Here is a 14,768-nt window from a genome sequence, read left to right as displayed (position 1 = left end):
ATGGCGGTTAACTAACCCCTATGCAAAGGACTATACTTTCTTCTCTGGGTGACATAAATCATTCTCTGGAATTGATTATATATTTGCTTCCCCCCAAATTTTTCAAAAAATATACAGCGTTTCATTACTTCCTATAGCTCTCTTGGATCATAAAGGGATTCTATTCACTGTGGTGCAGACTAGTCTTTCTTCACGAGCTCCAAGGTGGTGCTTTAATGTCTCACTAGTGAAACAGGAGGATTTTAAAACGCAGTTCACTGAAAGGCTCAAAGAATTTTTGGACTTTAATATCAGGTCTGTTGATGATCCCAGAATATTATGGGATTCAGTCAAGGGATTCATTAGGAGCAACACTACATTATTCGCATCTAACCAATGTAAGACACAGTTTTCCAAACTGAGAGAACTGGAGAATACTTCCTCTATTTTAGATTCCACCCTTTCAGTCAGTTACTCGGAAGATATATGCAGCTGCAAAACGTGAAGTTGTCAAAAAAGAAATTAATGTAATTCTGAGACAACAGTCAGAGTTTTTGATACATAGGAGCAGGCAGCGATATTATTTCCATGGATCCTTGATCCATGGAAATAAATACCCAGACATGAAAATTAGATCATGTGAGCAATTTTCAGATATTCCCTCAATTAAATTACCAGCTGGAGCTATTACTACTGACTCAACGAAGATTAATGATACATTTAAGAACCTTTATTCAGATCTTTACAAATCTGATGTAAACTTTGATAAGGCTCACTGTGACATGCCGTTTTCTGAATTGAAAATGCTACGTCTAACTGAAGAGGATGCAAAGGACTTAGCCAGACCAATTTCACTAGAAGAGCTCAAGGCAGCTGTTCTTAGTATGCAAAAAGGTAAATCACCAGGGCTAGATGGTATATGTCCAGAGTAATATTTGACCTTCTAGGACCTACTTGGCCCTTTTCTCCATGTGATCCATTTCTCCACAGAGAAGGGTTCTTTTTCGAGGGATGTAAACATCACAGTAATCTCCTTACTCCTGAAGAAGGATAAAGATCCAACAGAATGTGGATAACTACAGACCCCTCAGTTTGCTAAATGCAGACATCCAGATCTGTGCTCGCTGGTCACCTTCAATCCCATATCACATCGTTGGTGCACTCTGATCAGACCGGTTTCATTAAGTCGTGCCTACCCTCAGACAATGTCAAGAGACTGCTGCATGTAATTAATGCTGCTACAGATATTAAAGTTCCTGTAGCCGTAGTGTCACTGGAGTGCCCCCCTGTTGCATGTTTTGGAAGAAGGTTTCCTTGGAGCTGACCGCATTGATATCTCTGACAGTGCCTGCAACCATCCCTACTATGCATCTGAATGCTATCTCATCACTCCAGATTTCCAAATATTAGAAATGTATAGTTCTTGCTGGTTTGACAGCAGCTAAGAAAATAATTGCAGTGCGCTGGAAACCCCCACACACTTTGTCAGTCGCACGGTGGCTTCTGACATTTCTTGACATTGTCTATATGGAACTCTCCACTGCCCGCAAAAATGGGGCAAGCGAGGTGAATGTGAATATGTGGCTCTCAGCAGCAGCAGCGCTAAAGGGTTTGGCTGTGATTTGACCAATTCCAAGTTATGAGACTGTGTGTGTGTGTGCATGTGTCCAGCACGTGTGTGTGTGTGTGTGTGTGTACACATATATATATATATATATATATATATATATATATGGTAACACTTTATTTGAATGGGGGTTCATAAGACTGACATAACACTGTCATAATCATGACATGACACCCGTCATGGATATTAATAAATGCTTATGACAGTTGTCATTAAGTGTCATTCGGTAAAATTATGTCACTTTTGATGCAAGTTGACATTGTTGGAGATGCCTTTGTTATGACAACTTGACATAAACCAAGACAACAGAACCTGTCATAAACATGACATAGTAGACTTACTGTCAAACTTTAAAAAACTATTTAGTTTTATATCTTAACATGACATTAAACTGCTATATAACTGTCATAAGGTTTGTTTTGACATTAGCTGTCATAATACAGTTATGATTGTCCTAGCTGTTTAGAACTGTCTTATTTTACCTCCTGTGGGTATATAATTTGAACCTGTCATTACACTTAATGTAATGATTTACATAGTTAAATCACATTATAATAGTGTCATGACTGTTCTCTTTGAATTCAAGTAAAGTGGAACTATTTGAACCTTTCATTAAGATGTCATTAAGTGTGATTACACAATTAAATCAGGTTATAAGAGTGACATGACTGTTTCTTCTGAATTCAAGTAAATTGGAACAATGTGAACCTTTCATGAAGATGTCATTAAGTGTAATTACACTGTCAAATGATTTAAATACCTAACAAAAACAAGACAAGTCACGATATTTTTGATTCATGTATTTCAACACAAAACAGAAAAAAACAGTTGCATTATTTGTATTACTTCTCCTCAAACAGATGGTTCCTTCAAAAAAAGTTTAAACAGAATAAATAGTTGAACATAACATGTTCAATTCACCATCTTAAGTATATTTATACATTATTGGGAGTTTTCCTCTTTTCGCATTGTTTGTATTGCTTCTCGAACAGAGAATTCCTTCAAAAAAAAGCTTAAACAGAATAACTCGTTGAACATAACATATTCAATTCACCATCTTAAGTGTATTTATACATTATTGGGAGGAGTTTTCCTCTTTTTTTCTTTGCTGTGATGATTTCAGCTATATATATATATTCAGCTATAACAGAGGAGATCTCTGTTATAGCTCCCCTGCATCGTTCTGCAAATGTCGACATCTCTTCTCCTGGGACCAGGTTCTTGAAGGTGTTTGGAAATGTGATTGCTAGTTCAGCAATTACAGCTGTTCTAGCAATTGTGTTGCAGTCAACATTAAGTTTGGCAAAGGCCTTTTTCATGGATCCAGATTTGTTGAATACGCGGAGGGCATTCTTGTAGCGGCGGATAACTCCATCAGCTGTAGTCACTTCACAAAACAACAGAAAAACAAAAAAAAAGTCTTTGCTTTGGCACTCTATAGCTCTTGTTGTACTAACAGATGAGAAAGGATCCTACTTATCCTACTGCTGGTTTACTGTGCATCCTCCTTCTAGACTGGTTAAATTCAATTTAAATTATGACTGTTTTCTTTTAATTCAAGTAAAGTGGAACAATTGGAACCTTTCATTAAGATGTCATTAAGTGTAATTACATAGTTAAATTAGTTTATAACAGACATCCATTGGCATTGCTGATTTGGCACCCTATTTAGCTCCTTAATAACCTGCCTCTGTGACAAGCAATATCTACCATCATCAGCCCAGAAGGAGGATGTAAGGCAAGTAAGCCCCTGACATCTTTACAATATAATTGTAATAAATCTTAAAATTTCTGACTTGTTTGTTATTAACAAATGTTATCAATGTGTTTATGTTACAAATACTTATTTTTTAAAACACTTACTGCTGAAATGACTGAGTGTGGCCTTAAGTGTAGACATCAACACAGAATTTAGTTTAAAAAAGTAATGGAATTTATTTCTGAAGTGAAAGATTGAGATAAAGGAAAAAGTGCATTTTTGTAGGAGGAAAAGAGCGTTTATGCAGGATGCTGGCTGGATTGAAGCAGAGGTGGGTTTGGCCAACCCGGTCTCACGGGGATTCGTGAAACTGTCACGTAAGTTTTAGTTTCGGTTTCGTGCGCACCAACACGATTTCGTCATGTTTTTCGTGCCGCTCACCACGAAATGTTTTTCGCTGTGGTAATCACATCTGAAAGTGGTTTATACCGGCGGATTCATGACGATCTAAGCTGTCCATCGGCGTATACTGCTTGCGTGATCGCGTTTGCGGCCGCCGGCCGCCGGACATTCTTGAAATTCCTATGCAAATTGGTAAGTGTACCACCGGCTTATGGTTAGGTTATGGTTAGGTTATGGTTAGGATTATGGTTAGGGTTATGTTTAGGGACGATGTCATGCAAAATATAGCGTTGGATTCGCCGCGGTTTTACATTAAAAATATAATATACACATTCTTTTGAAATACGTTCTGAGTGGCACGAAAAGTCCGCCGTTTAAAATACATTGGTGCGCATTTCGTGGTGAGCGGCACGAAAAACATGACGAAATCGTGTTGGTGCGCACGAAACCGAAACAAAAATTTACGTGACAGTTTCACGAATCCTCGTGAGATCGGGCTGGTTTGGCAAGCAGGTGAGGCTGGCAAGCAGGCAGACAGGTATGCAGTTGTCCTATCAATCGCTTTGAGCCAAGGTTCCTGTGAGTCCCCACATTCCAGAGCCGTTGTTCATCCGTGCAGGATATGCCAGTTACCCCACTGGACACCGCATTTTCAACCTGTCATCAGAAATGATTATTTGATTAGTTTATATTTTTGATGTAAAAGAAGACAATTTGAACTTTAGCAGCTGTCTTCGATGAAAACTATTGCATTCATTAATATTATATGGGGTGCCGTCTGTAAAGCAGCTCATGCTAAAAAAAAAAAAAAAAAAAAAAAAAAGCAACATTTTGACACATTTAGCTTCAAACCATGTACAAACAAGTGGTTTGATTTTTTTTCTGGTGACCTTTTACAACATTTACTGCAATATTTCTCATCTTAGAAATGTCTTAAATAGTTTAATGTAAGTATTAAATGTCAGACATAAATGATAAATATAAATGTTAAATATGACATTAACATTTATATTTAGCATTATAGAGGATGGTGACCTTAAATTAATGAGTGCAATTTTAATCATAAAGTGTAGCTTCTACCATTTCTACACATTCTGCTACACCAGAACATATTCAGCTGATGGCATTGAATATCAATGTTCAAATGTCATTTCTGATATGACCACTCACAGCTTATATCAGCCCTGCCAGCTGGTTCGTCAACATTTTTTTTTAATAACAATGAAAATACAGTGGTTTACTCTGCTAATTGTATTATTGTAGAACTTGCCATAATGGAGCAGGCCATTTTGGCGAATTGCTATTATTATTATAGTTACTGCTGGCTTACTGCATATGCCTTGCTGTGTGTCTTTGTGTTGCAGATGTCGCTCCTATGAGGACTGCTGTGGGACTCGCTGCTGTGTGAGAGCCCTCTCCATCCAGAGACTATGGTACTTCTGGTGAGTTCTGGTTCGGTCTGTATTTAATGGTGCAGGGTATCCAACTCTGACCCTGAAACACTTGCTTTCAGACTCTCACCAGTAATAAATCTTAATGCAAAGTGATACACATTGTCCACTGTGCTTACTGAGGCTTGAGGTCAAAGACAAACTCGATTCCCTACAGTTTGCATACAAAGTACTCATTGGAGTGGATGATGGAGTGGACCATGCCCTGTCTCATCTGGAGAAACCTGGAGTTTATGTGAGGATCATGTTCTTTGATTTTTCAAATGCATTCAACTCCATCCAACCTACCATCCTCAAAGACAAGCTCACAGAGATGGGAGCGGATCCTTCCTGTGTTTCTTGGATCATAGATTACCTGAAAGATTCAGAAAATTATCCCTACCATCAGCAATTAGACTATTTAATTCAAAAGTAAACAGATGAGACCCCAGACAATTGAATTTCCCCTCAGGGATTATTAAAGTGATTGTGTGTTGTATTGTCATGCAGTACTGTACAGTATAGTGTTCACATTACTGCTGCCGCTGCAGCAGTGAAGAGGGAATTTACCAGTCCATCTATGTCGTGAGCTTTGGAAGAACAAGATCACACATACATGTACCTGAAATGAGCTTCCTCCACAGGGTGGCTGGGCTCAGCCTTAGAGATAGATTGAGAAGCTCAGACATGTGGAGGGAGCTCGGAGTAGAGCGAAGGAGTCCTTTCGACTCCTTCGCATCGAAAGGAGTCAGTTGAGGTGCTGTGGACATCTGATTCGGATGCCTCCAGGAAGTCTGATTAAAAATTTCCTCCAACAGTTTCGGAGATGTGAGCGTCCAGGTTAGGCAGCTATGACTGGATGGTCAGTGCTCACTGTAGCCGCCGAGAGCAGCCTTATGTCGGCAAGACTTTTTGAAATCTGCCGCTGACTTTGATGGTTCTATAACAGTTAAACAGGGATATAAGTAGTTTTACGTTTATCTGACGGTCACAACACTTTGGCTTCACAGTATATTTTTTTTATTGTTCAGAGAAAAATGGGTTTGAAACAAATTAAAGTTAAGGTTCATAACTTTATATTGGTAATGTTTTGCTCGATTGCTCACTTTGTACTTCTGAATTATTGTCTTGTCTTCATTATCTATAGTATGACTTTGTTCTATTGTTGTGACTGGAATAAAATATTACTTAAAATAACATTTAAGTAATATTTTATTCCAGGGACATGTTCCTACCAGTCTGGAGCTTTCAGAGCACTGATGATGTGTTTTGTTTTTCTCTCAGGGTTCTGCTGATGATGGCAGTGTTGTTCTGCTGTGGTGCTGGCTTCTTCATTCGCAGAAGGATGTATCCATCCCATCTGAGAGATGAGCCAGCCTTCAATGTGTCCTTTACCAGGCACCCAGTCACCACACCAGGTACAGTGTGGTTTAGGCAGTTGCACAAATGAAAAGGTAGCATACACAAGCTAAAATGCACTCGAAAGGGTGGAATTATCAAAATGCAGTGCCTATCATAAGTATTCACCCCCTGATGTTTTACCCTTTTATTGCTTTCATAAATCAATCATGGTCAATAAAATTTAGCTTTTTTAACAAAAAAATTTATTGGAAAAAACTCTTAAAGTGAAAACAGATTTCTATAAAGTAATGTTAATGAAAGAAAAATATATAAATGAAAATAATTGTTTGCATAATTATTCACCCCCTTCAAGTCAGTATTTAGTAGATGCACCTTTGGCTGCAATCACAGCAGTGAGTCTGTGTGGATAGGTCTCAATCAGTCTTGCACATCTGCCCACTGCAATTTTGCTCCATTCTTCTTTGCAAAACTGCTCAAGCTCTGTCAGGTTGCGCGGGTATCGGGCATGAACATCCCTTTTCCAGTCCAGCCACAAATTCTCTATAGGATTTAGGTCTGGGCTTTGACTCGGCCACTCCAGAACATTTACTTGGTTCTTTTTTAACCATTCCTGTGTAGCTTTTGCAGTATGTTTTGGATCATTGTCTTGCTGGAAAATAAATCTTCTCCCAAAATGTAGTTCTCTTCCAGACTGAAAAAGATTGTCCCCCAGGATTTCAGTGTATTTTGCAGCATTCATTCTGCCCTCTATCTTTACAAGCCTTCCAGGTCCAGTTGCTGAGAAACATGATGCTGCCACCACCATGCTTCACAGTGGGGATGGTGTGTTTTTGGTGATGTGCAGTGTTTGGTTTCCGCCAAACATGACGTCTTGTCTGATGGCCAAAAAGCTCAATTTTGGTCTCATCAGACCAAAGAATCTTCTTCCACTTGACCATGGAGTCTTCCACGTGCTTTTTGGCAAACTCTAGTCGAGATCTAATATGACTTTTCTTCAACAGTGGCTTTCTCATTGCCACTCTCCCATAAATCTTTGACCGGTGAAGAACCCGGGCAGCAGTTGCGACATGCACAGTCTCTCCCATCTCAGCAGCTGAAGCTTGTAACTCCTTCAGAGTAGTTGTAGGGGTCTTGGTGGCTTCTCTCACTGGTCTCCTACTTGCATGGTCACTCAGTTTACGAGGGCGGCCTGATCTAGGCAGATTCACACAAGTGCCATATTCCATCCATTTCTTGATAATTGATTTCACTGAACTCCGGGGGATGTTCAGTGCCTTGGAAATTTTTTGTAACCATCCCCTGAATTGTACTTCTCAATAACCCTTTCCCTGAGTTGCTTAGAGTGTTCTTCTGTCTTCATGGTTTAATGGTAGCCAGGAATACTGATCAACCACTCTCTGGACCCTTCAGACACAGGTGTTTTACAACTCAATCACTTGAAACACACCCACACCACTCAGGTGATCTTCATTTCACTAATTGTGAGACTATTGGCAACAATTTGATGGATCTCTATTGAATTAGACCATTAAATTAAAAAGGGGGTGAATAATTATGCCAACAATTATTTTCATTTATATAATTTTCTTTCATTAACATTACTTTATAGAAATCTGTTTTCACTTTGATATTAAAGAGTTTTTTCCAATAAATTTTTTGTTAAAAAAGCTAAATTTTATTGACCATGATTCAATGATGGCAATGAAAGGGTAAAGCATCAAAGGGGGTGAATACTTAAGATAGGCACTGTATTTCTGCTGTTGCAGAAATATTCAAGTCATATCTGGAAAACATTAGTCATTTAAAATTAAGTGTCTGATTGCAACTTCACACATAAGAATATTTTCTGCCTTTCTTTCTAAAAGACAATAAAATTAATATTTTTGGATTGTGGACGAAACAAGACATTTTAGGGCATCTTATTGGCCTTTGGGAAACTTTGATCAACATATTTGACCATTTTCTGACATTATACAAGCCAAAAAATTGAGAAACTAATCGATAAAATACCATGCTTGTCTGGATGGGGGGTGAAGCCAGGGAACTCCTACAATTTCATGCAGAAAAGTCATACTCTTTGACATGACATTAATAGCTATGAACTGCTTCATAATGGCCGGTTGTGCTTGCACTCATATGCTGACCTTTCTGCTCTAGATCTGTCATTCAAATGTTACAAGTTTGCTTGAAATAGCAAAATGGTCAAGTGTAGTTACACAACTTTCAGGGTACATCTAATGATGTACCTTGACATTGCATGTACACTACCAGTCAAAAGTTTGGACACACCTTCTCATTCAGTGGTTTGTATTTATTTACATTATTTTCTACATTATAGATTAATACACTTAACACTTTTTTGTTTACAGCATAATTCCATATGTACTATTTTATAGTTTTGATGGCTTCATTATTAATCTAAAATGTAGAAAAGAGTAAAATAAAAACCATCTGTATCCAAACCTTTGACTGGCAGTGTACCTCAAGTTCATCCAAGTTCATATGAGTTAATATTGAGACAGTGGCACGACTGTTATTTTGACACAGGAGCAGAACAACCCATACAGAAAACAAGCAGGAAGACATTAAACAAACCACACTCACAGTCCTGACAGCATAGCACTAACTAACTAACTCGACTGACTAAACCACAAAAGCACAATAAAACCCAAACACTAATAACACCATAACACTAACATAAACCCCAATAACAACATGTAAACCCTAGCACTTCAAACTCCCATAATGCATTGCAGCAAAATACTCAGTCACAGCAACCGGCTCTGGGGTTGCTACAATATCTACTTTTAGATATGCTGCATCACTGCGTTAGAGAGCTTGTCTAATCTCATGCGAAGTCACGATCACATGTCAAGTCTCACAATCTAAGAGACAAACATATTGTCTTTGCTCCATAAGTTTCTACAATGGCTGCCCGACATCTCTGGTTTGACTCACCACAAACTCTTCGGGTGGCACAGCCTGGACATGACCGACTGGTTCCAGTCCGTCCCACGACAGACACTGGGATGAAACTGTTGAGCGTTATCAGTAGACTGTTCTGGCCTGATACACAGCTGCCACTGCTGGAGTGGAAGCTGGACGGTGTCAGAGGTGAGGGAGCAGAGGTTGCAGGAGAGGATGGCTGCCATAGAAGCCAAATTAAACCGCTTCTCCAATGGGGAGGGAATCAGCAGAAAAGACGAGTGCACAGTCCTAAAATTGCGGTAAGAATATATTCCATTTGTAGGATATTTTTAGTCAGTTGTTGTACAATGTTCTGAATTGGTAACGTTAAGCAGTGATACCATCTTTGTTCACAAAGTTGCCTTTTTGCCTTTTTGTACTTTTTCGAAATGATTCTTAGACTTCAGAACTCTGAAGGAATCATCATGCATTTTGATTTTTGTTATCTGGTAGAAGAAGAAATCAGTGAATCAAGTTAACACTTGATGGAATTAACATCATCGAACAGTTTTCTTAATAAAATGCGTACAGCAAAGATATGTCCTATATGTTCTATTTTTCATATTTTTATAACATTGTCAGCCTTGATTGAATGTTTCACTCTACCTCATGCAACACCGTTATGCATATTATCAGGATAAGACAAATTCTTTGTATTTATCCTCTTAGTCAACAGTAACAGTAAAAATCTAGCTTCTTCTAAATGATCAAACACCTGATTAGTCTTTGTACCAATGATTGATGAACATGTTACATAAAATTAGAAAAGAGGAGGGGATTTTTTCAAAAATTTTGAAGCCCAAATGTCCTCCAATGCTGGAATGAACCTTGTGTGTTTTATATAAGATATGGTTAGAATACTACCACTTGTCCCTATGACATTATATTTCTGTTACATCAGAAAATGTATTGATATTGATTTTCTGTACGGATAGTGTTCACAGCTGCTGGATCCAGCGGAAGGAAAGAGATGTCAGATGAGGAGGATGGCAGCGCTTACAGGGTGTGTGAGTGGATAGTGCAGTCTCCAGCCTTCTGCACCCAGGAGCGAGCCGATCTGTGTGCTGTCCTACAGGGAAGGCTTGAGGCTGATGTTAAGAACGCAGCTTCACATCACAGACGTGGACAACCATCGCATCGAAGAGCACCAAATACATATGACCCAGTGGAAGGAAAGAGACATTTTAAGGGATGGACCAGTCCAGGGAAACGGACCACAGCTTGCACCTTTTGATACTTTGAAGCCCGCGCACACACATGCACACACACACACACGCACACACACACACACACACACACACATGCAAGCTGCTCCAGCGATTCAGACGCGACGTCTCTGAGCAGGAAGACAATCTTGAGGCAGTCAGTCAGTAGGCTTCGCCCACACCTGTTCTGCATCCGCGCTGATCTCCAGCAGCGCAGATGCAGCATGTGGAGAGACGCACACTCACAGCGTCTCCTCCGGCAGACGGCAGAAAAGAGGGCGTCAAACTCAGGGCTGTGGCAATGTGATCTAAATCTGCCAATAGTGTATCAATATATTGATGTTGTACTGCAAACCGTAGGCATTCTATTATCACATGCACTGCATGAAAAGCCAGATTATCGGTCCTGTGAATTGCTGAAAACCTACCAAGTTCCCAGCAGTTATCAGCAGTTCACAGGCTGTGAACTCCAGGTTTGCGTATGCCGTAAATTGCCTGAAATGGACCATGTGAGTGGGTGTGTGGGGCAATGAGATTCCACACCTGGTGCATGGCACAGGTGTGAAAAACTAATTAGCATCTGGCCTGCCTATCTGGCGTTACTCAGGACACCCATTGGATGAAATGAGTCATGGCAACAAAAAAAAACTGTGTCATCAGTGGTCGACAAATCTGTTGTTAAACATGTTAAGCAACAGATGTTAATGATTATCATTATCATTATTATTATTATTATTATTTAATAATTAGTAATAAATATACACTATGTAAAATATGTATAATTAGTGAACCTACATACTTGCTATTGTTAATCAATGGGCTTATCCTACATTACCGGGAGGGAAAAAATATTTGCAAGGACATGTTGAAAAATGTCTTTGTGTAGCTGCAATAGTTCTCAGAATTAAAATTTAAACAAGATACCCAAAAAGTATTTTAAAAAATGAAAATAAAGTTAAAAAATAAAATGGAAGTTCAACAAAATATGTATATTAAAAAATGTTTCAAAAGCAAATCAATCTAGTTTTTTTTTTTGTCTTTTTTAAAGGTCCAAGTTAGTCCTTCACTCTGAGCTGGCCAGTAGCTTGGACATCAGGTCAGGCTTAAAATGTCTCATATTTGGGTCATATTTATTTGCTGTTCTTCTAACGATTGTCCGCGTTCTGTGATATGAAGCTGTGTTCTTCATATCAGCCTCTGGCAACCAGCCTCTGTGGAGGTGGTTGCCTTCAATAAGATCTAAATCATAGAGACAGAGACTCATTGACTGTATGGCTTTATTTGATGTCTGAAGGCAAGAATCTTCTGTACTTGTATCAAAGGATTAAATGTCGTTAAATGAAGCACCTGAGCTTTAGTTCAGATTCATATCTGTACATCAGAACTAGTAGGATGTAACAGCTGGGACTCCTCATACAGATGCTAATTGATATTTTCTTATTTGTCAGTATATTTTTCTTTTTTGTAAATGTTGTTCTTGCCATTGCTACTTCTTGCCATTTGATGTCTGTTTCACATCTTCCATCTGATGTTATCCATGAACCAAGATATTTGAAATGATTACTATTGCTATGAGATTATTTTTCTGTTCTAACATCATAAGATGTGATTAGAACAGTTTGATTCATTACACACAATTTAATGAATCAAACTAATATCTCCTAGTCTCTTTCTCTTTGGTGAGACTGGGCAGAAGACTTTATGGTTGATCTGTCATGCCAGGTTGGCTGGAGGGAAGTTCCTCAAATTATGTTTTACAGGCGGCTGAAAAACAGTTAAATGAAGACGTTATTATCTCTTTTTTATTATTATGTTATTGTTTTCAGCTGATGTTAGCTTTTGTTGCTGTTGAAGTCAGACAATTTAGAACAATTTTAAACAGGATACTTACATAGAAAGATGTTTGTCTCCACATCCTCTAAATCTGGATTTGCAGCCAGACTTTTTTAGTAAATACTGCCTCATTGCAAGGTGAGCCCAGTCTGTGAAAATAAATTAGACCATTCATTTAGTACTTACAGCAGAATAACTGTAGAATATTTTTTAAAGTAATTTAAAACAGTTTTAAAGTATCAGATACAATTTGACTAAACAGTCATTTGTCTTTCCTGTAGAAGAAGAAAATTTGCACTGTGCGCATTGTGTGCTGCTCGTTTTTTCTTGCACTATTGTTTGTATTCGCTGCTATAACATTAAAAATTTCCCCACTGCGGGATCAATAAAGGATCAATCAATCTATCCATCCATCCATCCATCCATCCATCCCTTCCTTGTTCCGGTTCATGATGTTTCCTTCAGAGTTTGAAGTCTACGCACCTTTTCCTAAAAGTACAAACAGGCAAAAAGTCACGTTTGTGGACAAAGATGGAGGACTACGTCTTTGTTTGATTCATTACATTGTGTTAATGCCATGTATCACTGCTTAACATTACCAATTCAGAGCGTTGTGCTAAAACTCACTAAAAGTAGCCTACAGACAGAATATATTTTCTTTTCCGCTGAATTTCCTCCCCGTGGAGAAGCTGTTTAATTTGGCTTCCAGGGTGGCAATCCTCTCCTGCCACAGCCGACACAGGTCCAGCTTCTGCCCCACTGACTGACTGGAACCAGTCCCGCAACAGACACTTTTGCAGGACTGGTGTGACATGAACTAGTCCAGGCTGTCCAAGCCTGGTCATATCCAGGCTGTCCAAGCCAAGGAGTTTGTGGTGACTTGAACTCTAGATACCGGGCAGCCATTGAAGAAATTCACGTAACAAAGGCAACTTGTTTGTCCTTCGTGTATTGCGTAGTTCTTCGTACATCGTATGTGATTGTGACTTTGCTTGGGACTGGACGAGCGCTCTAACACGATGACGTCCGTGACACAGCATTTCTGAAAGTAAATATTAACATGCAAACTTCTCCAGGTCAGGTTTCTCTATGCCTGCAAGATGAACTTCTGTGATCACAAGAAGAAAAGGCCTTGCCCCTTATAGTGGTGCCACTGTCTCCATTCCAGAATATTGTCTTGGATGAACTTGATGGACACTACCAGTAAAAAAATTTGGGCCCACCTTCTCATTCAGTTATTTTTATTTAATCATTTTCTACGTTGTATATTAATACTGAAGACTATAAGAAAGAATATCTTATGTTGTTAACAAAAAAGTGTTAATATTCAGTATTAATCTACAATGTGGAAAATAATACAAATAAATAAAAAGCATTGAATGAGAAGGTGTGTCCAAAATTTTGACAACGTATCATCAGATGTACTCTCAAAATTTTGCAACTGTAGTTGACCATTTTGCCATGCCATGCAAATTTGTAATATATTTGAATGACATATCTGGAGCAGAAAGGTCTGCTCTAGATCTGTGGTGAGTTTTAAGGAACCCATCCTTGAACCTCTGGCAGAACCACAACCAGCCATTATAAAGCAATTTATAGCTATTGATATATTTAGATGTCTAATTGCAGGAGTTTCCTGGCTTCCAGACAGACATTTTTTATGAGAAGTCAAAATACTTAGCCCTTTCTGTATTTATAGCAGTTGGACTGCTTCGGTTTGCACGCTAGCATGAAACTACCACACGTTGCACGGGCTAGCATTACGAAAAGGAGCGCTCGCTTTTGTTCAGTGGGACAGCGCATGGGGCGGTGCGCTTTTTATACATTCAGAGAAACAGTCGCGGTTTGGTCAGTAGAAACGGTGAACAAAAACGAGCGCTCCTTTTAGTAATGCTAGCCCGTGCAACGTGTGGTAGCTTCATGCTAGCGTGCAAACCGAAGCAGTCCAAGGGCTAATGTGACTTGAGATAAGCAGAGTTCAGAGCAATAGACGAAGCACTGCGGTATTCATTAAAATAATTATTTACCGTTTGCCGTGTAAAGTTCCAGGGTGATGATCAGCCGGTCTGCCAGGCAAAACAAACTTTCCAAACTAAGTTTGGACAGGAAGTAGTACCGTAGGAATCCGCCCTCTGACTCCCCTGCTGCACGCCCAACAGACTGCTCTGGGCCAAAGACGAAGTACGTGTTTGAACACGAAGTACGTGTTTGAACACGAAGTACGTGTTTGAAAAACATCTTGTCAACAGCAAAAATGACAAAAG

The 14,768-nt window shown here is 39.1% G+C and overlaps 1 protein-coding gene across 3 annotated transcripts in view; it reads left to right on the top strand.

Moving 5' to 3' along the window:
• vopp1b (VOPP1 WW domain binding protein b) overlaps nucleotides 1–14,768 on the top strand; it is a 60,127-nt gene that overhangs the window by 43,593 nt on the left and 1,766 nt on the right. Inside the window, exons 3-6 of one of the 3 annotated variants that reach the window (XM_022208056.2) lie at nucleotides 5,072–5,149; nucleotides 6,422–6,555; nucleotides 9,419–9,726; nucleotides 10,402–12,915. In XM_022208056.2, the coding sequence (XP_022063748.1) occupies nucleotides 5,072–5,149; nucleotides 6,422–6,555; nucleotides 9,419–9,726; nucleotides 10,402–10,485 (604 nt within the window). In that variant the 3' untranslated portion in view covers nucleotides 10,486–12,915. Of the gene's footprint in view, nucleotides 1–5,071; nucleotides 5,150–6,421; nucleotides 6,556–9,418; nucleotides 10,162–10,401; nucleotides 12,916–14,768 lie in introns of those variants that run through there. The other 2 variants (XM_051940824.1, XM_022208057.2) reach the window with 2 other exon arrangements.

This window comes from Acanthochromis polyacanthus, chromosome 20 (assembly GCF_021347895.1).
Source record: "Acanthochromis polyacanthus isolate Apoly-LR-REF ecotype Palm Island chromosome 20, KAUST_Apoly_ChrSc, whole genome shotgun sequence".
In the NCBI taxonomy this organism is placed as follows: domain Eukaryota; kingdom Metazoa; phylum Chordata; class Actinopteri; family Pomacentridae; genus Acanthochromis; species Acanthochromis polyacanthus.
Note: the sequence above shows the minus strand (reverse complement) of the source record. Positions and strands in the feature narration are given on the sequence as shown.